This window comes from Plectrocnemia conspersa, unplaced genomic scaffold (assembly GCF_051122295.1).
Source record: "Plectrocnemia conspersa isolate PC_06_02 unplaced genomic scaffold, ASM5112229v1 ptg000005l, whole genome shotgun sequence".
Classification (NCBI taxonomy): domain Eukaryota; kingdom Metazoa; phylum Arthropoda; class Insecta; order Trichoptera; family Polycentropodidae; genus Plectrocnemia; species Plectrocnemia conspersa.
The window spans coordinates 16,650,381-16,675,426 of NW_028277169.1; the positions used below are offsets into that span (position 1 = coordinate 16,650,381).

General features: G+C 27.9%; 1 protein-coding gene across 2 annotated transcripts in view; it reads right to left on the reverse strand.

Annotated features, from left to right (window-relative positions):
• The window catches only part of CapaR (Capability receptor), a 179,591-nt gene that overhangs the window by 86,280 nt on the left and 68,265 nt on the right, over window positions 1-25,046 (reverse strand). For both annotated transcript variants that reach the window (XM_088186403.1, XM_088186404.1), the window contains exon 2: window positions 8,319-8,902. In XM_088186403.1, coding sequence (XP_088042529.1) covers window positions 8,319-8,712 — 394 coding nt within the window. In that variant the 5' untranslated portion in view covers window positions 8,713-8,902. The remainder of the gene's footprint in view (window positions 1-8,318; window positions 8,903-25,046) is intronic.

Below are 25,046 nucleotides of genomic sequence, written 5' to 3' on the forward strand. Positions count from 1 at the left end.
TTAAGACGATTTGAAGACTATTACGACTCGGCAATTAACGACACAGAACGTATCTATATTATAATAACAAATTTCACGATCGTTGTAACGTTTTAAACGGGTAATATATTACGTATAAGTTATATTTTCCACGGGTAATAAGTATAGAAAACTTTCAGTTAATTTATACTACGGTTAGGTAATTTTCACACAGAATTAAACGGACTTTAAAAATATGCTAATGTTTTTTATTTTTGAACTTAAAAATTGCTAATAAATAATTTTTAATAAATATAAGTATATGTTTATTTAAATTTGGTCAGTGTTTATTAAACTTATATTTATGTCAAAGAGAAAAATTATAATTGTTATAAATATTACATATCTATATATCGGTATCGTGTTTTTTTGCAATTTTAATTGAGTTTGAGAGATCGAAATACGTGATTATTATATAATAATAATTCCAATCGATAATTATCATTCCAAAAATACCGTGATTAATAATTAATTCCAGCAGTATTTGAGCTGTAATATTAGTAAAAAAATATTAAAATAAATATCACTAATTTACAGTCTGATTTCAGATCTGTGTCTCACTAATTATTTAGTAGGCGTTGATTGTGTTTACTTGGTTGTAACATATTGCGCTAACGCCTGCCATGTCACAACAAAATCCTATAAATAAAATTTATAAAATATAATTCTAGTTTATTAAAACATATTTCCTCTGTTAATACTAAGTGTTATAATAATATATACAAATAAGTGTTATATTTCTTAAATGTACGTAAAATCAAAATAAGACACATAATATTCTTTCACTTTGTAAATAAAAATTTAAATTTCACTGTTTTACATACTTTTGAAGATCGTCATGTTCCGCTGGCGCACACTGTATATGTATTTGGCTAAAGTGAAAATCGAGATATATCGTTTGAAACGTGTACCAAATAAATAATTCATATCCGTACTTATAAACGAGATATTCGTCACGCATTTTCAACGTTACTTTGCTTAATACACGAAAGTATCGATTTTTAATTACCATAAAAATATTTAATAAAATAAGATTATTTATTACCATATTTTTTTAATTACTTTTTCTTAATTAAGGCTTACAGTTAAAATGATACTTCACCTATTTTTAAATACTTTATAAATTATACTATATAAACTCGAATTTTGCGAGTTAACAATTAAACTTTAGCTGTAAAACGGCGATGAATTCGCATTAACTTTGCCATATAAATTATTCAGAATATCAACATGAACTGAAAGAATCCATTTAAGAAGACTATAAATAATAAATTGCTGACGGAAGCGATTTAAATATTTTTAAATCTTTCATATATAATATTTATAGAAATTACAATATGATTATTATCAAATAATTATTATATAATGAGATTGTATATTAAAGAAAAATACATAGGATTCTTAAACGGGTATTTTATAAAGCCTTCCGCTTCCGTTTTCGCATATTTTAACAGAACATTTCCATTATAACTTCGCCTAATTCAGATAAAGCTGTTCATATGTGTCGCTTCTAAAGTCTGCAGTCGTGTTTGAATTGAATTTAATAACTGGATAGTAAATTTTATATTCCATAATGGGGCATTTGTATACACAGAAAGCGAAACGCGATATTATGTTTTTAAACGACTCGCAATCATACTATAAGGTTTTTATGCGCTGTATTAAATTTCATACAAAAATGCTAATAAATATTAGGTCAGCCCATAATATGTTCAAAGGATTGTAACGCCTTAATTAAAAGCAATTATATTAGAATAAAATAAGCGTCACTTTATTTTTAACTGTTCCTTCGTGTGTGTTATATATTTTGATTATTTAAGACTAGATGGGTTTGAAAAAATATAAATTTGAAATAGATAACAAGTACCCGGAAGATGCGTGTATTACGGTACGCCTAAATGTGTCATGAAAATTACAGCTTAATCTTCAATGAGAAATGATTTTTATATAATTGAGATTGTTTAATTATAAGAGCGGTCTCAGCTCTCAGTTGCATCCTCTGTTACTGCCTGTACAGGCTAAGACGTCAAAATTGTTGAAATTGCCAGAAAAAATCTTACTTTTATACAAATTAAGTCACTGATGCGTCTAATTTTTTTTTTTTAACATTTGTCCCTGTTTTTTTCCAGCTAAGTGATATACGCCTTATTTCATTGGAATTATTTCAAGTATTTTTTGACATAATATACGCCTATCAATAAAAATATGTAATAGCAACACGTAATTTTACATATAAACGATTTTGTCATTGCTATAAAATAAAATAACTATTTTCACTGTAAGCTATTATTTATTATATCACATTCTATAATAAAAATATTTTATTGCTGTATTCGAATGACATGTTGAATTTGACAACGCCACAGTGAATTGTTTTATGAATGGGTTTACATAAACCAGATGTCTGATCGATAGGATATATTACTCGCTTTGAACTGTTAGAACCCAATGAAACAAAAATATTGTTAGCGTAAAACACAGATGTAATTTATTAAATTAGTTAATTTATATTACGCAGATATATATTTACTGAAATTTGTTCTTCTAACCCAGTGAGATAAACATAGAATAATGCCATATGCGACGGTCTAACGCTCGCTGAAGCTAAATAATGGAAGCTTTCACCTTTCAGCTACGTCTTTTCCATTTTACGCTCAATTTCACCACTATACAAAAAGCATTGTGCGAAAAAATCGAGACACTCACCGACCAAGAATAGAACGAGATCGCTTATGGTGATGCTGAACAACTAACCTAATATAAGCATAAACATAACACAGTGTGATCCATTAAAGAATTCAATATTAAAAAGAATCTATTTCATTTTAATTTTATTAAAATACAGATTAAAAAATCATATAAAAAAAATGTCATTGATATTCAGGGGATAACATTCTCTGAAACGGTACTTAAGGAAGTGATACACATTGATTTATACCACGTGAAATCCTCTAAATGTCTTTACTGATAGTGTATGATATTTTCTATGTCTAGTTCATTGCTATATTGTGGTAAACTTTATTTTGAAATTTAATACAAAAAAATATAGTTTGTATACATACTCTCCCATTCTAAGAAATACTTGACACAGTATTTTTTTCGGGATGAGTTGAAGATGATTCGGGATGATTTTTTTTATTGAGAGAATATAAAATTATTTTTTAAACGTTAGGATTTACAGGAAGCATAGAAACTTTTGTATTTAAGTATCCCATACATACATACATACATCCCTAATATCGGATATTTATTTTCCTAAATTAATTCGTGATGCAGGATATCAATATTAGTTTTGCGCCGGCTTATCTGAATGCGGCATAACAGCCAAAGTAAGAAATTAGTCCTATGGCCATATGCAACTACTGAATGGACACTACATTTTTTTTATCCCTAGTAGTCAGAATTTACTACCCTGATATATTTTGGTAAAGATTTAAAAAATACTTATACATATCATATTAAATTAGCCATTTAAAGAACTAACATAATTTTTGTTATGTATTAATGGTTTTGAAGGTTGTCAATACCTAAGCAGATAACAATTTCAAGGCTTTCTATATCAGTAAAATTCTTTAAAAATAAGGATTTTATTTTTTTCATATTTTTTTGATGAATTAGTGTCAGTGTCAAAATGGTTCAAAACGAAATATATTGTTACATAAACGTAATTAGTTAATTTTTAAATTTAAACATCGTTCATGGTATGTCCTGTATTTATGCATAATATATGTATATTTCTCGTCAAATGTGAGAGTTCTAGCATTAGACGTTAGATTAGATTACATAATATATGATGATATTACTATTTAAATGAGAATAATAACATCGTTTAATAATAATCCTTGAGCTGAATGTGTAGGGACATTAGCTCCGAATTTCAACAAAAACGGTGCCAAACCTTGAATAATGCGCCCTTTATGTCGTATTTCATAAATCTTATTTTAGAGATAGGATTATATTAATAGCAGTTGTAGGCGAGAGGTAAATTGTGATAGACACATGAGGTTTCTCTTACATATCGTAAGTCTTATCACACAAATTTAATTTATATATATTACATTAAAACGTCCTCTAAATTAAATAATAAATAATAATCTATTATTTTAATGCATAGAAAAAGTAATCTGAATTTCATATTATATATTTTCTGAAATCAATATTTTCTGTGTAACATTTTACATTTACTTCACAAATGAATTATACATGATTCTACAATAAAAAATTACCAATTGCATTTTTACAGTTGCATATTCTATAAAATTCAGACCTGTCCTAATTACATATTTGTATCTTTCGATTCGTGCAGCAGATAGATCCTACAGAAGAGTTAAAAAATGTTATTTTTATAATTAAATCATAAAAATAAAATCAAGCAAAGTTAATGTCCTTCTCTTGACAAACTTTGACATGTACTAAGCTTATATTCAAATAGGAATCATTTCTGAAATTTATTTCATGTTTTTAATAAATCTACATTAATGGTTAGCAATAATATTATTTTGTGATATTGATCTTTAATGCATACCGCAAAGCTATTTTTCAGCTTCGAAAGTTAAAAAATCAGTCGAGAGCTATGGGGCGGTTAGAGCACATGCATTTTCGTAAAAATCAGCCTCTTTAAAATTATGTTGCAATAAACCTTTCAAATTCATGAAGTGCAAATTTAAAAATAAAAAATAATAAAAGAAAGGTTTTTTAATCAGTGTTAAATTTATGTTTAATGGTACTGGCAGTTACCTTGCTTAAATAAGCACAATTCTCAAATATTTACTAAATTTATAATTCTTTTTAGATGAAAAATAGACAGTGGAGCTAAGATTTTTCAAAAAATACTATTTTACTTAATGAAAATACAAATAAAAAATCAGCCGTGCAGCGTGAAAATTTTCGTTATTTTCGTAATAAACTACTTATTTAAGCAATGCTTCGTATTTGTATTGTAATCACAAATAGTTTTTTAAGCAATAAAAATATTGTGAGCAACTTTCATGAGCATCGCACAAAATCGTGCAGTGGCTCCTAAACTACAGTCCACGGGAAACAACGTGGCTTCAAAATCGTCAAACGATAAATAAAACCATCACTGAATTTCTTAAATTTTCGAATTAAATCTTAAGGAATACCGAGATTATCGACATACTAATCATCCTCCACATGTATAGTATATATAAATATTAAGCAATATATTGTAAATCTTTCTCAATAACAGAACAGACGTTAACCCAATGCGTTACAATGGCATCAACACAATCATCAACTACTAAGTAAGCAGTTAATAAAAATATATAAGTGAATGACATCAATTTTATACATTTAAATAAAACTTACAATCAATAAATAGCATTAAACATAACCTAGCTCAATTTTTTATTTTAGAAATTATGCAAAACCTAAAAAATAATTTGTGATGATGAATGTAAATATATATGAGCCGTTATTTTTGAAAGTGGTATAATTCCGTTTATTCATACATTGATATATTTAAGGGTTTGCATTTGAATTAACCTAAAAATATGTGCAAACATTTCGGATAATAGTTTTTCAAACTATAGGCTTGTTAAATTTTATTATGCAATTCTAATTATCATAAATATTTAATAAATATATATGCTACAAATGCAGTCATAGAAATATGAATAATGAAAAATATAAGAAATAGCAATTTTATTTTTATATTTTAATTCAGGATGACTTTACTGAAATGAATATTTTATTGTAAAAAATACTAATTAAAATAAAGATATGTAAGTACACAAGCTATTGATTTCATTAAGAAATAATTGCAATTATATTATGATGAGCTTATAAATTAACAAAAACAAGTAAATGATTTCGTTAAGATAACTAATCAAAACAAACTTATTCATATTTTAATATTATTTCTGAAATAATAGTACATATATAGGGCAGTAAAAAAAATTATCACGAATGAACTTATTTCACTTTCAAGCTAAACATTCCTGCGATAGCATTTTACAGTTCAACTATTTTTGATTAATTTATGAGATTATTGTGCACCATTGACTATGTTCTTTAAAATATTAAAAGAGGATATAATTATTTTTTATAAAAAATTACTTATACCACTTTTAAAAAAACGGTTCTTATGAACCATTAAAAATATTTTTAAACAAATTAGAGAACCCTAACCTGGACCAGTAGTGTGAAAACCATAATTACCGACCCCCTCGGTAGAGAACCTTTTTTTGGGTTGCAAAATTCAAATAAATTTATACGACTAAACTATAAAATATAAAGCTTTTTTTTAACAAAAATTAGGTGCTAATAAAATAGCCATAAATATAATTGTTATATCAAAGTTTATATTAATTTATGTAATGGCAGTAGCGCCTAACAGAAAATGGTCCTAATAGCCGCCAGATAGAATGCCAAGCAACGCGACGCAGATCGCGTACTCTCTCAGTCTATAAATAACTGCCGGACAATCAACACGCAAGAATGGGTGCAAAGGATTACTTACGATTTGCAATTACTAATACAAATTCAAACTTTTTAAGCACTAAAACCATCGTTTCATAAAATTATATGTTTAATTTAGATCACTAACAAAGAGCGTCACACAAATAATTTCGCTTTAACTTCGTTGACAATTAAAAAAATGTCTATCCATGAGTCGCGGCAGAATTTTTAATAAAATATACGCTCAGAAATGACAATAGTTTGCACACCATTGAACTAGACAAGTCGATTACAGTGGATTTTTTTGTGAGCTTAAAATGTAAACTATTCTGTGTGTGGATTAAGCGAACCAGCAAAGTGTACATTGGACTAAAATTCATTGCGATCCCCTGGCTTAGACTAAGACAATAAATTTAATAATAACTGTCAGATATTTAGACCAACTAAACCCTAATCATCTAATATTGGCAAAGCTAGAACTAACACAATAGCAAATTGAAATGAAAATATTCCAGAATGCTGAAACTGCCGTTGTAATTTTGGTGAATTCAATTAAACCGTTAATGGTATTTTGTGCCCAGAATAAATAGATCGCTAAACAAACGTTGTTTTAAATACATTGAGCTGTAACTTCTACAAGGATGTCTCTAGTGGAAAAATAAGTGTTGCTAAACAAATAAAAAATGAGTGATCCACCACCAACTAAAATAAATATAAAAAAAATAAAATTTTGTTATGTTGGTGATTATTTAGTTAGGCCAGAAAAGCCTACTCCAGATACTCTTATGGACTGAATTGCATTTACGATTGCAACCGCGTACGCAATTCTTAACTTTTTTTATTCTCTTTTGTTTTTCAGTTAGTTCTAGCTGTTTGTGTCAATGTAACTTTGCGTAGTTCGTCACCTAAATGGCTCCTATTTTTAGAACAAAAAATATATGTCAAGTGTTAAATGCTTGTCAAGGGCTTTTATATTTCAAAAGGAGCCTCTGTGTGCTGTTTTCGGTCATGTGAACACCATTAGTCGCAACTAAAAATTGAAAGGCTAGGGTTGTCACAACAAACCAATATAGAATTAATTATGCTTTATTAGAAAACTAACATTTTTATACAAAGTAAAAAATGCGGCAATGTATGATACTATTGATTTATCTATTATAAATATGTAATTATCCATTGTTATTAAAAATTATGTTTAATATATTAGAAAGACGCAATTTAAAAGCACGTTAATTTTATTTAAAAAGAAAAAGCTATTAAGTAGCTATAATTTTAAACGTTGATTTTGAAAGTGGGGCAGGTCCGTTTTGTTCAAAAAAAGAGTTTTCATTAGAAATTTTTGTTTTTAATTAACAGCTTATATCTAAATAGCCTTATAATATTATTTTGTAATGTAAGTTAAAGTTTTGTGAGAATATGTGATTTGCCAATATGGTTGCAACACGGCTAAGCCCCGTACGTGGCTCGTGACAAAAATGAATCAAAATATGCAAGAGCTATGTTATCTTTACTATTTTAAAGGGGCTCGCAATTTATTTTTGCCTATGGCCTACATGTGTTGTTCACTCGATGAAAGAATAAACTGCTGCTTAAATTCATTGCTATGGTTTTTCCCATTTTAAAAGCTATGGACTGTTAAAATATTAAAAAGCAAGAATAAGTACATTTCATGACGAAAAAAAAGTGACTCATAGCTGTTATTAATTAAACTAATACCTCTGTGCGCTTTGAGTGTTAAAAAAAACAGATACCACAAGTTTTCAGGCTTACTTAATATTGAATCCGTAAATCAATCGCTTAACAAATACTTTCTTAATATTTTTTTTACATATTTTGGTTTATTATGATATTTGTTTATACATATATTAAAAGCAACTCACCTAGTAACAGCAGCATTAAATCGCTCACGGCCAAGCTGAATAAGTAATAGTTGGTAGCTGTATGCATGGACGTATTCCTCACTATAACCACACACACAGACACGTTTCCCACCACCCCCGTGACGAAGATCAGGACATAAAGAACTGTGATCGGAACAGCCACGGTCAGCGGCAGTCTCTGGGGTCCCAGCACGTACCCCAAGAAGTCGTCCAGGGAGCAATTAAAGTACGGATTCTCATGGTCACAACTGTCAAATTTAACCTCCGCGTCCGAGAACATGTAGCTGACGTTCTCCAAGAAGCCCGTCGCCGTAGAGTAGAGAGCCGATGAATAATTCATTGCCGGAAAATCATCGTCCGCCACGGCCTTGGCTATTACGTGTGGAGCTTCCATCTCGAATGTATCCCTTATTTATATCTAAACGAGCACTTTGTACTTCCAGCAAACATTGCCATACAACGCACGAGAGCTTTATAATCTTTTTTTTGTTTCTGATGTAATGGTATATGTAAATAATATCACAAACACACACATACACTAGACACCGTCGCTCACATGTCACTGAAGAAAACGACTGCCAGATCTGAAACGTAAGAAAACGTCGGGTTAAAAATATTCTCCATTTATTAATAGATGTGGTTATTTTAATAATGTCGCCGGGTTATGCTAGTCGTAATATTTAGATGTACATGATATGATCAATTAAACGTATTACTATATGATCAAAATCTTTTCTTTAATGCCTTATAGGTTACTAGAGTACATATGCAATATATTTTAAAACATTTTTTTATATTTATATGTCAAATTACACGCTGTCAAGATTTTCTTTAATCATATCGAATTATAGTTTTTTTAATTTGTAATAATAGTACTAATATAATTCGATTAAAGCAAAAATAATCTCTTCATATTAATATGCCTTTAAGATTAAATTTTTTTTACAAAATTAATAATTATTTTATCGTAGTTATATACATAAATAGTATATCTGAGATTAGAAGTCATCGATATTTTTAAAAAACAACTATATATACTTATAATTAAAATAGCTAATAGTTATCTTAACAATAATATTTAAATTATGTATAAAATATTAAAAATTACACAAATGAATGTTTCGACCTAATTTTCATTAAAAAAAATTAGGATTAATTATTTGCTATATTAGTAATAATAATAAATTACTGTAATCGTTATTTTGCAATGTGATAAAATATTAATACATACATTTACAAAAACGGTTTAGTGGCTTTCACTATAAAATATATGTTTAATTACTATATTTAAATGCTACAAGTTTATATAACAAGATAAAACGATTAACTGATAAAAATAAATAAAAACAGAAGAAAAAAATATCTATTTTAAATTCAGCTTTTTGAATATACTTTTTAATTATATTTATTTAGCATTAAATAATATTATTATTATTACTGTATTACTTTATATATAAAAATAAATCATAATTAAGACGGACAATAAGCAAACTCAAAGGTCAATTATTGAATGAACTTGAAAAAATCGACTATTGATGTAACCGACTATAAAAAATAATAATAAAAATAAATCTAAAAAACTTAACAAATGATAATTTGTTCCTTTAAAACAAATACCCCCAACCAATTTGGAATCACCGACTTCAATATTCATTACTATACATAATAACAATAATACTATAAAGGTGAAATATTTCATATAATTAAAATTAAATACCATTTAACTAAAATTATGTTTAACTATATCAAAGAATAATGAACTTTTTTCGACTCACAACTTTTGATTAATATTCCTTATATATAAAATTACACGATATCTCATCTAAAATTTTGCTCCCATGTACATTTTTTGTTATATATTTAACGATAAAACAATACATGGTTCAGAATTTATATTGAATCGTCAGAATATAAGCGGCCAGAATAAATTTTAGATTGTAGGAATTTATATTAAATGACTAGAATATAAATTGAAATAGTCAAAATTATTTTGATAGTCAGAATCATTTTTTTCAATCAGTATTTATAAAGAACAGCCAGAATATATGTTATATGATCTATATTTTAACTTCAAAGTCAGTTTTATGTTGACAGATGATCAGCATAATAATACATATTAGGCAAAGTTGCTTAGTTGTACTCGCAACATCATATGTAAACACAATTGTTAAATATTCTGAACAACGCTCGCTCGCTACCGCTTGCTCGCACATAACCTATCCAATGGTTTTGGTGCGAACGAGATATTTTATAAAATAACTGATTTATAACTCGCTTATATCTATAAATATTTTAAATCTGACCATCTTTATTTTTATTCTGGCCGTATGTTATTTTTATTATAACCTCTTAATATTTATTCTGACCCTGAATAAAATAATTTTGACTATTCATAATTTTAATTTTAATTATCCTATATTTTTATTCTGACCGTATAATATTTTTATTCCAACCATTTGATATTTATTCCGAACCTAAATAATATAATTATGACTAGGCTGTTAATGAAATATTGACATTATTCTCATTTTTATTCTGCCCAAAATTGATTTAATTTGTGGCCTATGTTTAGTATTAACCATTTTGAAAGAAAGTCCGAAAATCAGCTTTACTTTAATAGCTAATAAACAAAGTGTTATATTCTAATTAAATCGATTATAAAAATACAACATTAAAATTTTGTGGAGCACCCATAATTTCACAATAACCACTATAAATTTCTTAAGCTATATATACATAAAACCCAACCTTTAAAAGTATAAAGACACACCTAGAAACAATACGCTTGAAATTAAATAGATTAGCATTGTTGTACGTATCTTTGTAATTATCGGACGGTCGCCAAAACAATAAGTATTTCACTTTACTTTATTTGCGTTAACACAGTCAGTTCGAGAGCTATCCATTACATCATTATTCATAACTAAAAAAGAGATGGGTTTATGCCCCTCTTATTATTTTTTAAGCACACGATACGGATACACGTATGATATACTTATCATTACTCCTGTTTATATTTGAACAAATTTATAGAAATTAAAATCATTATTATAATTTTTATATTTATCAATCAATCAGAGTTATGATTAGTATAATGAAACTATATCCATATAGTGTGCTTTAAAGCTAATAGTAGGAGAGTAAACCCAAGCATCTAAGCTTTCTTGAAGGATGAGTAATTGAGTATATACATATATATGACACTCAGACACATATTTTACATTAATCGCAATCACTGGAGAGAAGCATTGACAAGCAGTTGACATCAAACAGACAACAAACAGGAATTACCCGAAGAACTTGCAACCAACCACTATTACAACCATTCATTCATCAACGAACGAAACATCAAAAACTACAACGATGACTCTCAAAACTCCTGATATATAGTATATATGTATATACATTTTTCTGTACATATTTGGTAAATTATATTTTGTACAATAAAAAGATTTATCGGCGTAAAGTCACACCAATCAAGACTAGTCCCGAAAAATGTAGCAAAAGTTTTTTAATAATAAATAAATTATATATAAAAAACGAAACTGTATAGCGAAAAACTAATGATACAATAGAAAAAAACAAGTCATACTTAATGTAAATAAAATATTACAATATTTTATAAATTTTACTAATAAATATTATTTCTAATAAATATTAATAGTGATTCTAGTGGCCCTAATTAACTGACCATTGACGTTTTTGTCTATTCCTTAGCAACTAATACCTTAAAAACATTTTTTTTTTGTATCATAAAATAACCAAAATCCACGTAAAAATAACAGAACACATAAATCAATGCATATTTGATCAAATTAAAAGTTACCAAAACAAATTAAATTTTAAATAGATATTATTTAACTCAAATTGTCTCTTTAAATTAAATGTTTTTTAAGTATTAATGTTAATATGAATAATTTAATAGATCTTAAGATTGTGAACTTTTAATGTTAATTTAAACAAAATAATATTAGGTACTATATCCATTTTAATTATACTAACAAATAATATAAGTATGTTTTCTGAGTGATTCAATATCTCATAACTGGATGTAATTTTGTGAAGAGAATACATATACATACATACAGCATATTTCATGCGCATTTTTAATAGGAATATGTATAATAAAGTGTATGTATGTATATACTTATGTAAAATAGTATATATGAGTGTATGTTTAAATATGAGCGTATGCTTACCAAATGTATGTATATGTTTGAATCATTATCTATAAAGGCCATCATGATGCATTAGGAAAACTTGTCAAGTCAAAATGATTGAGTTTTTAATAAATTTACAAAAAAATAAGTTTGAGCGTCTAAACAACATAAAAATATCGTTGCGATGCTTCGTATTGATTGCTCTAATTTAAAAGAATATAGTATCGATAATGAAACTATGAATATAAAATGTGTCGATATTGTTCGTTATTTATCTATCTAACTTTTATATATAACAAACATTCATCGGTTAGGTTAACTGTCGAACATTTACGACATCCCTCTACCAATGGAGCAAAATGGAATGCGTTCAGCATAGCGAGTCTTTCCATTTCGTGGTAATATATGTTCTTTTTTTATTAAAAAATATTTACTATATAGAGTATGCCAAAAAATGCGTATATCTCATGTGTTGTTAGTGCTATAAGAAAACATAAAAACAATTTAATAATATCAACTAATGTTCTTTTTATATGTATATTTATTTTATTTTTATATTCTCTTGACTTATATCAGGGTGTTTATTATCATATAAGGCAAAGTTATTTAATTACAAAATATTATTTTGCAAAAAATTTTTAATACTTTTTCTGTTTGTAAAAGATTTGTATATACATGATATTCACGTAGACTTGCCTACGACTGAAGTATCCAGTCGTCTCCGACTATAAGGTTGAACGTGAAGAGAGAAACAACTGCTTTCTTGTTTTTTTGTCTCTGGCAATAAATAGTTTGCGTGGTTCCAATGTGAGTTCGGATAAACTCGAACTGGATATTGTGTCGATACTATGTTTGCGCTTATATATGCTTGGTATAACTGACGGAGGTCTCCTTGTTCGCCCTCTATTAACGCGTCAATTTGGGAGTGGGATTAAATTTATTTATTTATATAGGCTTTCCTACAATAATATTTAGGTTACCGTCAAACTTTTAATATGTGAAGATTTGGCAACCTCGCCTTAATCTCGCAATTAACTGCTGCGTTTTCAATGCAATACAATAGCATTCGTATTTTTAAAGGCCTCAAACGAGTGTTATCAATGCTTTTAACTTATTCTTCGGACCTCTAATATTCACATACAAAATTCATTAGTCGGCATAGCAATGTTATTTATCTATAGGTCATGTAAACTGAGCATTTTGTTTATTGCGCTTTTAACGCGTATATGTGCCAGGTTCTCTTCTGGCGGTAATAACGTCATTTTAATAATATAAAATACATAGTACAGCTGTTTTAATGAACACATCTTTTAATAATAATTTATACTATCTTTATATATTATTATAAATTTGACAGTACAAATAATATTTTTCAGCTGTTTTATTTGTATTTCTACCGATATTTATTTCATATACTTTAATTTTTATTAGACCGACATATTTAAATACAATGCATAATTTTTTTTTGTCACAAAAATAAAAAATATAAATTATCATTTGATTTCATTCGGGGTAATGCATGTTTTTTTTAATTTTATGCAAAATAATTCACAGATGATTTTTTAGTTAAATATGATATTTATTTTGAGCATTTTCAAAATATGCCCAATGCGTTACTACAGATAAAATTTGTACTAAGTTAGTTAATTAGATATAATGATTACCTACAAATAAGCACAATATATAACCACCAGACTTTTCAGTCTGGGAACTGGTGACATCTAAATAAATAACCATGAATTATTACATATATTTTAATTTTTAATAAATCAATGTCACTTTGCAGCTGGAGTGAGGCTTGTTTTATTTTTAATATATGTATTAATATAGCACATTTTATAAATAAAAAATTGAGTCTGCTGCCGTGCCTTGAACCCTCGACCTCTCATCACTAATCTAGATCTTACGCACTACGCTATTCCGACTTTAATATCATGCCATTTAAATGTAATGTATATGTTATATTTCATAAATATGAAATTTAAAAATATAAAACGGTTATTTGTTAGGAATATAGAGAGAGAGCACAATGATGTAATTAGTTTTTCGCTATGGCGTCTACTTTATTCTTTCGAGAAGATTTTATCGGAATAAAACAGTAAACGCGGAGATTGCGCAGTATTTTCTTACAGCACACTATGACGTCAACATAAAAGCATAATATAACTTTCCACAAAAACATAATCACGAAATTTATATGTAAAATTACACGCCGATTCTGAATGTATTTTTTTAATATTATTTTGCTACAGAAAAATAATTATTTTTTATTGAACCTATGTATATTATAGATTTTTTATGATAGATAATAAATTATTTTATAATTTATTGTGACCTGGATTCTGGAAATTTTATGTTTATAGTCAAAGTAATATATTAAAATTTGAATAATGCAGTTATACTTTATGTTATAATCGTTTTTTCGTCACGTAAAAAGACATTTATTAAAAGCTCATTTCAAGTATGTTTTATATTTTAAGTACCACTATTATATATTATAAATAAATTTATTGTAGTGCACCTTTTTTAAACTAATGACTTAGATAATAAATAAATGTTACAAATTCAATTATTCTTATATTCCATATTTATGGTTTTAACATAACTGTTAATACATATAATACATTAACATTAGTTAGTTATTGAAACGTACTGGGTTTGAGTTTTGTTTCTAGTTTTAGCCCAAAAATATACAATGAAACTTATTTCAAATACGTTTTACATTTCAAGTACCACTATTTTATATATAAATTGCTTTCATTGTACCTTTTTAGGAAAGCGAGTAATAGAAAATATGAACCAAATTCAATTCCACGCATATGGTTTTATCATATTGTAAATGTTAATGGATAAATTAACATCATTTAGTAATTGAAACGTACTAGGTTCCAATTCTAGTTCCAGTTTTAATCTAAAATAAAAAAGTCACTATAGTTTAATACAACATACATTAATTGTATAATAAGTATCATATAAATCAGCTTGTATATTTTATTTATGATATTTTTTTTGCAGCAATGAAATTTTAAGCCCTTGCATGTTTACATAAATGCATAACAAAATATAAGAGCCCTACATAAGCACTTGCTTGTATTTTTTTTATCAACGCTAATGTTCAGGATCATGCTGAATATATTTTTATACGTTATATATATGTATGTATATAATGGTGTACCACACCCTTTGAACACAAATTGTTTATGTACGTACTAAGACGTCGTGCTCGAATGGTTTCACATTATACCAATATACCTACATACAAATAATATGAAAGAACAGGCATGAATGCCTCATTAACACCAAAAAATACGGTGCTCTCTGAAAAGAGTATTATAAGGGGTATTATTATTGTAGAAATTACGTTATAACATGTTCAATGCGTTACAATGAGGTAACCATATATATTTACAAGTAAGTATTGTAAAAAAACCAAAGAGGAACAATCATAACTAAAACACCAAAGATCTTAGATAGATGGATGGAGCTTTTCGATTATTTATTATAATTCGCTACAAAAAAATTTTAACCCCGAAAAGACACAAACAAATATCTTAATTGATGAAGAACCCTTTCTGGAGGAAATACACAAACTTTTATGCGCTTAAAGTCACAAAATTATTAAAATTATTTAGCACTATTAAAAATTTCCATCTGAATGGTATAAAGAAAATATATATTATATATGTTCGAAATATAGAGGTAAACATAATTAAATACAGCAGATAATAAATTATCTAATAATATATTAAGCCACATGCAACATGCCTTATGTAAAAAAATAGGGAAATATGAGGATTCAGATCAGGAGGAGGTGAAGAACATTCTCAGAGGAATCGATCTTGAATTGTTCGACCAATAATGGCGATGATTGTAAAAATACCAACAAATTTAATTGAATCAAAATCTGTAACCTTTTTAATTAATATAAAATTCTATTCTGCTGCAGATTTTAAAGTTAGCACTGTAACGGAAAACAAATTTAGCAACATTTTTAATAATATTATCTGCTATCACGGTTTTTAAAATGGCACTACTATTAAATCGCCAATTGTCTTTAAAGATGCAAGTATTTTATTTAAAATATTAACTGCTATATCAATATTATAAATGTAGTGCTATGGTATATAATAATTGCACAATCCTTCGTATAACAATGTTATTTTTTAGTAGATTTCAATTATCACATAAAATTATAATTTTAATTTTAAAATTGAATATGCCTGTCTACACAAATAGTTTAATTACTAATATAATAATATATTGTAGATATATATATATATATCCACTAAACGGAAAGAAAATTACATTTAAGTTTTCCGACGAATACAAAGTACCCCCATGTGATCATTATCTTTCGGCAGTTCTGCATTTAAGATACTCTAAAAGCATTTCACCAAGTGGAGAGATCCTTAAAAACCATTTAGCTTCAAAGCAGCGAAGTCAAATAATTGTATTTCTACTACTTAGAATACACTTCTATATCCTATGTATGTTGTAATATTATAATTACAGTTGAAATGTAATATGATGCCATAAAACTTTTTACGAGTTAATAAAAATATTAGTTCATAAATATGTGGGAATATAATATTATATATAAAAATACCTATTTGCGACGTAATTTTATTTGCCATATTTATATTAACTTTATTTCATGGAAGAAAAATCCGTAATTTAAATATATTTAATATAAAAAGCTATGAATTTGCGTGATTAAATTGCAAACCATTTCCGTGTAAAAAATAAATGCAATGATATTTTTTAGATTGCAAGGGGAGCTCAAAAAGTCCTAGATTGAGTAAGAAGGAAATGGGATCGCTGATTTTATTATCCGTTAAATATTCAATGGTAATGATGTTAGTAGGAAATATATTAAAATTAAAAGAGACAGTATTAAAAATAAAATTATTTTATTTTATTAAATCCAATTTGCATGTAATTCATACGAAAGAGAGTAAAAAAACCTTAAAAATGCGATAAAATTCACAGTGCCGCTGAATTTTCCTGTTAATTGGCAGCAGTGCTATAAAGTACATATAAGAACAGAATAGCGTAGTCCGTAACGTCTCAGACTAGTAACACTGAGGTCGCGGGTTCGAGCCCCGGCAGCGGTACACAATTTTTTATTTATAAAAATGCGTTATTATTAAAAAAAACGCCCCTAGCTGCAGTGACATCTATTGTTTATAAATTGTATAGCACATAATAATTTAAAATTCATAATATACATGTCACAAAATCCCAGACTTTCAGTCTCGTGGTTAATACTTACTTATAGGTATACATTGACTTACTCATTTAATACATATTTGACCGTTGTAACGCATTGGGCTTACACCTGTCAAGTTACAACAGAAGACTTAATAAAAAATAAATATATATATAGTTTGATGTGACATTACAAATTAAGAGCGCAACATAAGAGTATAACAGTATCCTAAAATTTCCTTCGCAATTACAATACACCTATGCACAAAAATGGAGCAGTGTTCAACATTTGTATTTACTAATTTAAATATAACTGTACAATTTGCACAATATGGAATGGAATTATGATATATAAAGTGCTGCATGGTCCTTTATGTAGTACTGCATTGTAAATGTATTTAGGTCATCTTTAAGATCGAGTTAAACTATTTGACCAAATGAGCTGTACTTCTAAATTAATGTCTGTTTGGAGCTCAACTTAACTCAGCTCCCCGTCGGCAATTGATCGCCAGCAATTTACGGTCTCGTCAATTGCTCGCTAGCATATTTTAACGCATAGAAGCAATGTTTGTTCAAATCATAAAAAGTTACTTTCCGCCTCAACCCTTTGATAAGTGAATTTTTTTCAGCTTATACACTATTTTTATTTAATTTATTTAAAATTTAAATTTAAATTTTTCCAATATCATAATTTTAATTTATTGTATTATATTTATTGATAAAGAAAATTCAGTGGCTCTCAACATTTTATTATAATATTTTTTTATTTACGTCTCACTTTTATCAACTTATGATTATATTATTTACATCTCACATTTATTATTAAATACAGTGGTTCTCAACATTATATTCATTTTTTTTATTTTCTTCTCACTTTTATCAATTTATGATCATTTTATTTACGTATAAATGTTCCTTATTTAATAAAGGTATTTATTGGTTCTCAACATTTTATATTTTATTTAAATTTCTGTCTTAAGTTATGATTTTTTGAACTCTATAAACTATGAAGGAATAGTACATTCAGTCCATTATTTTGTATAAAACAAAAAATACACTAATAATAATTGAAATATATAATACTATAAAAAGCACTGTGGGAAATGGTCGTTTTTAAGACAAATTCGAGTTCATGGGTTATCTCTTCTCAAGGCGGTGAATATTAATCCTTTGTGAATCGATGGTACCCATTTTTTCTTTAACGGTTAAAACGCTTTATCACTAGTCGAAACGGCCTTTTTATGATTAATATGACCTACTCCCTCTATTTTTTCTTAAATAAAAAAATCATAAGTTGTTCAAAGTAAAGAAAAGAAACGTAAATAAAAAGTGTTGGGAGTCACTGAATTGGCTTCATCAATAAATATAACTGTACTTCTCAAAGACGTAATGAGAATAAAAAAGTTTTAAGCCTGACGTAAATGTGCAGCAGACGGTGAATAAGTAGCTTTCATGCACTTTCTAATCCCTATAAAACTTGTATTAAACGTTGAAAAATAATATCCGTATGGACTATTTTAGTTTAATCAACTAAGAGACATTATGGAATAGTTTATTTTAAGCTCTTTAAGTACAATAAAAAAATATAAATTTGTCAATAACCTTAGATAAGTAATGCATTCGTTGAGTGCTTTAAGCCCTTGTACGATATTTGTAGCTCTACTAACAAAAACATAATTTTAGGACATAAAACAGAGGCATTAGCAGTACGTAATAAATGTTTTGACAGAACTATAAGACTTAATTGAATCATTTTATTTTTTATGTTATTACGCGCAGATTGCGGCTGAAGCAAAAAATTAATAAAATGTGTATCATCTCTTTCATTTTTAAGAATACAAATGAGATATTTATATTCATAGATTTGTGATTTTAGATTTAAAAAATCCATTTTTTTTAAAGATTAACTCTGGTACGAGAAAAGTTCTTAATGGAATTTTCATGCAATTTAAATCTTTGACAAGACATTAACCCGACAAATAAATTATTTTGACAAATCACAAAAGCGCGAGAGCGACGCCTTTTAAAAACTTGGCGCAATTTCTCGTTTTCAATCTTGATTGTAAGCCTTCCCAAAGAGGAAATTAATTCCTGGAAACTTCTTGGTTTCGCAAGACTCTTTCTCGTGTTTATATGCATTGCTGAAATTGAAGGAAACTTTTCTCGCTCACTGCACAACTACTTTGGATGCATATTATATAATTTTGTATACATCGCCGACGCGTCCTTATTAACGACGAGTTTGCATCCGAAGTTAAATCACCAAAACCCTGCTTTGCAATTGTAGTGCATTACATTCATATGTTGGGTTCCATTGAATATCTCAGTTCCGCAAATCGCTAATGGGGAACGTACTTTTTCACTAACGATTATTTGTCGCAAAACAATTCTTGGAAGCATTCCAAAAATATTTGTTAACAAATATAGCCCTTTGTGTTTTGATAACTAGTCGTATATAATATATTTTGGACAGAGCGGAGCCTCTTATGAATAAAAATATTATTACTTAATAAAAGGGCGTAATTTATGCCAAAGGAACATTCTCGAAATGACGCTTTCACATTGATTAACAATAGTTTCAATGTGGCTGTGTTATCGCTTGTTTGTCATGCATCTTTATTCATTTTTATTATTAATACATATTTTTAAGCTATAAATATTTGTATTACTTATTGTTTTAACTGAGCATCTTTAATGGTTGTTTTATTGTGCTTAATATACTTTATACTACCACCAAAAAAAAATACGTAATTAAACTGCTGTACATATTTATATATCATACAAAACTTTCATACATAGCTTTTTTATGTTTCACTTAAATTATTTTTATCTGTCACTACACAAAGATGTTTTGGATGCTACGCTCGTGACATTACAATATAAAATCACAAAAAAGCCTTAAAATCAATTCCTGTAAAGTTTAGTAACTCTCCTTGTATTTTGTGTGGTTGTAACGATCACTACCCCATTCAGAAACATGTGTCCATTGCCTTTACATCCATAGGTGTTGAATTACATAGTTTTGGTGGATCAAAATTACTCAGCATCCTAATAGGTTCACCAAACTTAAGGGTTAGTATGCGCTGTGGTAATCAACTTGAATTCAGTAAATTTGAGAATTTAACTGAATATATAATACCTTATTTCTGTTTATTTTCTCGTCTATTGAATATTATTGGCCTTGTGCTTCTGATATCATCTCGTAAAATTAATAAAAAATAGTTATTAAGACACTTAATAAACATTAATTTGTCGTAAAGAAACAATATATTTATTATCAAAAATTAATAATATATCTGTGATTATTATTCACATATATATTATCAATTGAACTGCTATTAAATTACCAATTAGAGTGAATTTTTCCGCTGTTAAGAGAAAAGCCAGTTCGACTTTGATAAATTGTTTCAACTGTTTATTTATTATATTTTTATATTTTTCTTCGTTAAAATGCGAACGTCGCTTTCTAAAGGCGTATACCTATTTCGCCGTTCTAAGAAGCGACTGCAGCGATTAACTGGATGATTGCTGCATAATTGCGATTGCTCAGCAATCTTTACAGTCTGAGTGGACTCTGATGAGATCACCAGCAGCCCCTTCAAGACTCAGCTAGACACTCAAAGAGCAGATTCACCCCACCTGGCAGATGTGCCACCGAACGAGACTTCCCTACACTATCATCGCAGCAAGAAGAACTGTCTCCAGACACTCTCGCTGCATGCACCTACAAGACCTTTGAGGACCTCCTACGGACATTATCCCTGCGCCAGCTTCTCCACCACCGCTCGGAGAAAACATCTCGCCATTTATCGTCTGTCGCAACATATGTAAATATAATTTAATAAAACTCTAACTAGATTCCACCCTGAAACTCGATAAATGACGCATTAGAGAAACCTGTTAATTCCTAATAGTCAGATTTGTAATAAAAAATATAATAAGATAATCCTGAAAAATAATATAAAAGTTTTTCAGGATTATAATTCGTTATATTTTTAATATTTAAATGTGACATGTTTTATATAGATTCTATGAGTCATACTTAGCCTTTTAAAACTAAATAAACTGCAAAATTAATATTTACACAAGCAGCTTTAGTCGTCAGTGTAAAACGTGAGGTTTATATTTACTGATAAAAAATATTTATTTGCCTATTTATTTACAATGGGTTGTAAACTTTTGACTTTCAAAACCGGATTATGTCTACTTTTTTTACTAAAAGACTGTTGATTTGATTCCAGAATTTTATACCGAGCAATTATGAATCGAATCTAGAATCTCTTGTACCACAATAAACGCGTTAATATCAGTTTCTTTAATATAACGAAATTAATTTCAACTTAAAATTACTTTGATTTATTCGTCTTTGTGTTGAAAAGATTATTTTTCGATTACGAACTCAAGTATTGTTTTAAAACCAATTCGTTTCCCATCCAATCGAACGATACATGTCCATTTTTGCACATTCCACAACAACACAAATAAAACCGATGACGCCACAATCCGATAGCTTTTCCAGCTTCAAACTTTATAACATTTGATATCAATAAAATGAGATATTGCAAAAGTTCCGGAGAACACAAGGCACATTGTACATATACAATATATACCATCCTTATCCATTTCCTCTTATCTTGTGTCCTGGCATTATCAATACAAACGGTAAATTACAACAGCCGGAACGAAAATTTCAATGTCAATGTTGAAACTTTCTTATCGAGCGAAAGACGTGACGTTGGCGCACTCTAAGACACACACATACACACATTTGAACAAATATGCGAAAGCGTGTAGGTTTTTGTGCTTTCATAGGGGATGACATCCTAAAAACGTTCGATACACAAAGGGTCCTACCGACGGCAGTGGAGCAATCATGTTTTTGACGGCTTGTGATGGTGTGATAAACGTTCGAACATATCATATCTATATTTATGACAGTTAATTGTAATATTGACATTTAAAGATTCTTTTCATACAAATGTAATGAATTTTTTAAGCTTTGAGAATTTTATATATGATGCTTTAAATAAATAGATAATTCTAGAATAAAAATTGTAATGTTTCCATATTTCATATAACTAATATTTGTATATGATATTCATATGTATAATAATAAAATTTAGCATATATTATACCAAAGTAATTGAGTTTTCTGATATTCGTATCACAAAATAAAACGATCATTTTAATATTATAATACATATATATATACAAATATATGTATATATCATATTAACGGTGAACAAATTATTTCGGTGGGAATCAAATAATGAACTCAATTTTCATTCGATCAATAAAATTATTTCACGCATTCATACTACGTATTTACCTATTCAGCAAACAATGAGCTTAATTATTGCTCATTTGACAAAATAAACTTGTTCAATAGAGCCTTTTCAAGGCTTTAATCAAGAAAAAACTTTAAGATGATTCCTTTATATTATATTCTACGTGTGATGATAAACGACTATAATCAAAACCTAATTTGAACCTTCAATCCAGTCTCGAGCTGCAGGTGAATTCTTTTATCGTGTTTATTGAATGGAAAGCTTTTGAGTGTTTTTAAACGCTATCGGATGAAAGCACAGAGCGTAGACAAATTACAGTCGACGAAATCGTCTGTCAAAGATCCTTGAAGTATATTTTTATGTATAAATGAGAAAAATATGAAAAATGTACATCGGTCAACTGAGACTTGAAAAGACCGAGTTAAATTCATCGTATTTAAATTAAAATAGAAAAGCACAGTATTAAACTATATTTTTTGTATTTTTAGCTTTAATTATGACTTTTTTTATTATTTTGGCAAGCTATCAATAATAAACATTTTTTAGTAAAAAAAATACCTAAAAATATAGCAAAAATTTAGTTCAAAAAAAGTTGGTTTTAAATTAATCATAGTAGAAAATACTAAAATTTGTTTTTACCTATTTTATCGCATCAATATTTAAACTAAAATTGTATATCTAATAAGAAAGTGCAGTATCTTAAGCAGATACATATGTACATCATCTAAAAAAATGCTTTACTAAATCTCAATCAAGATTATTTGACGGTTTTAGCTTACCTCTTTCAACGCTATAAAGATTTATAGCGTTATTTTGTTCAGACAAACGTTCAGCGTTCTAGATCTTGAATTACGGAATGGCTTGGCTAAACGCATGTAGCTTACCACTTGGATAAATATATATATATATATATATATATATATATATATATATGTGGTTGAATGCGTTTTCGCGGAGAAATATTTGGTTAATATTTCTAGGAGTCGGATTACTCCGCGTACTTTTTTGATTCCGTGTGGAATCATGGTCCCTACGTTTCGGCCAGATTCGCCCGGCCATCCTCAGGGGAAGATCTGAACAACCACATGCTGGGCTTTGCCCACACCGGATGTTCATATTCTCAATTTTCCCCTGAGGATGGCCGGGCGAATCCGACTCCTAGAAATATTAACCATATATATATATATATATATATATATATATATATATATATATATATATATATATATATATATATATATATATATATATATATATATATATATATATATATATATATATATATATATATATATATATATATATATATATATATATATATATTGGTTTTCTTTTCCGTACTTTTTATTTTCGACTTATATTTTCCTGATCAAAACTAGTGAATTTTCAACCTCATGATTCAACGAATTTATTCAACAAGCTTCTCTGCATACTTGAGTATGATGTTCGGTCAATATTTTCCAACTTCTCATTTGCTATTATGTATGTGACTATAAAAACTTAAGCGAGTCTTGAGGGAAGTTTAGTGCTCGCCCACTATTTGCTGACACGACCAATTACGACCATCTAATTTATATTGCGACCGTATAAACGTGGTGGCACCTGTCATCTCGACAAATTTAGATCGGCCGTTAAATATTTTGAACAATTTAAATATATGATAACAATATCTGCGAAAATGCTGTGAATTTATTTAATTTAATTTACTTAATTTTTAAATAGAAACGTTTGTGAACTTTTAAAAATATTTATAAAAAAAATTAAATTAAAAATTATACATGAGAATTCTCGAGAAACCTTCAAATTTCTTGAGAAAACACTAATTTGGCACTCGTTATTGCCCTAATATAATATTTATTTCGGCGGCTCTGCGTTGAGTATTGTAAAAAATTGTAAATTTTTATGAAACATTAATATTATATTATTAGCATTCAATATAAAATTATATTTAAACCTAATAAATCTTCCTCTTATTATAAAAAAAGTATGACTAAAATTTATTCTCAGATATTTACCGATCAACAAAAAATATTAAGAACAAGCGATTGGGTATTTTAGAGAAAATCATTAGA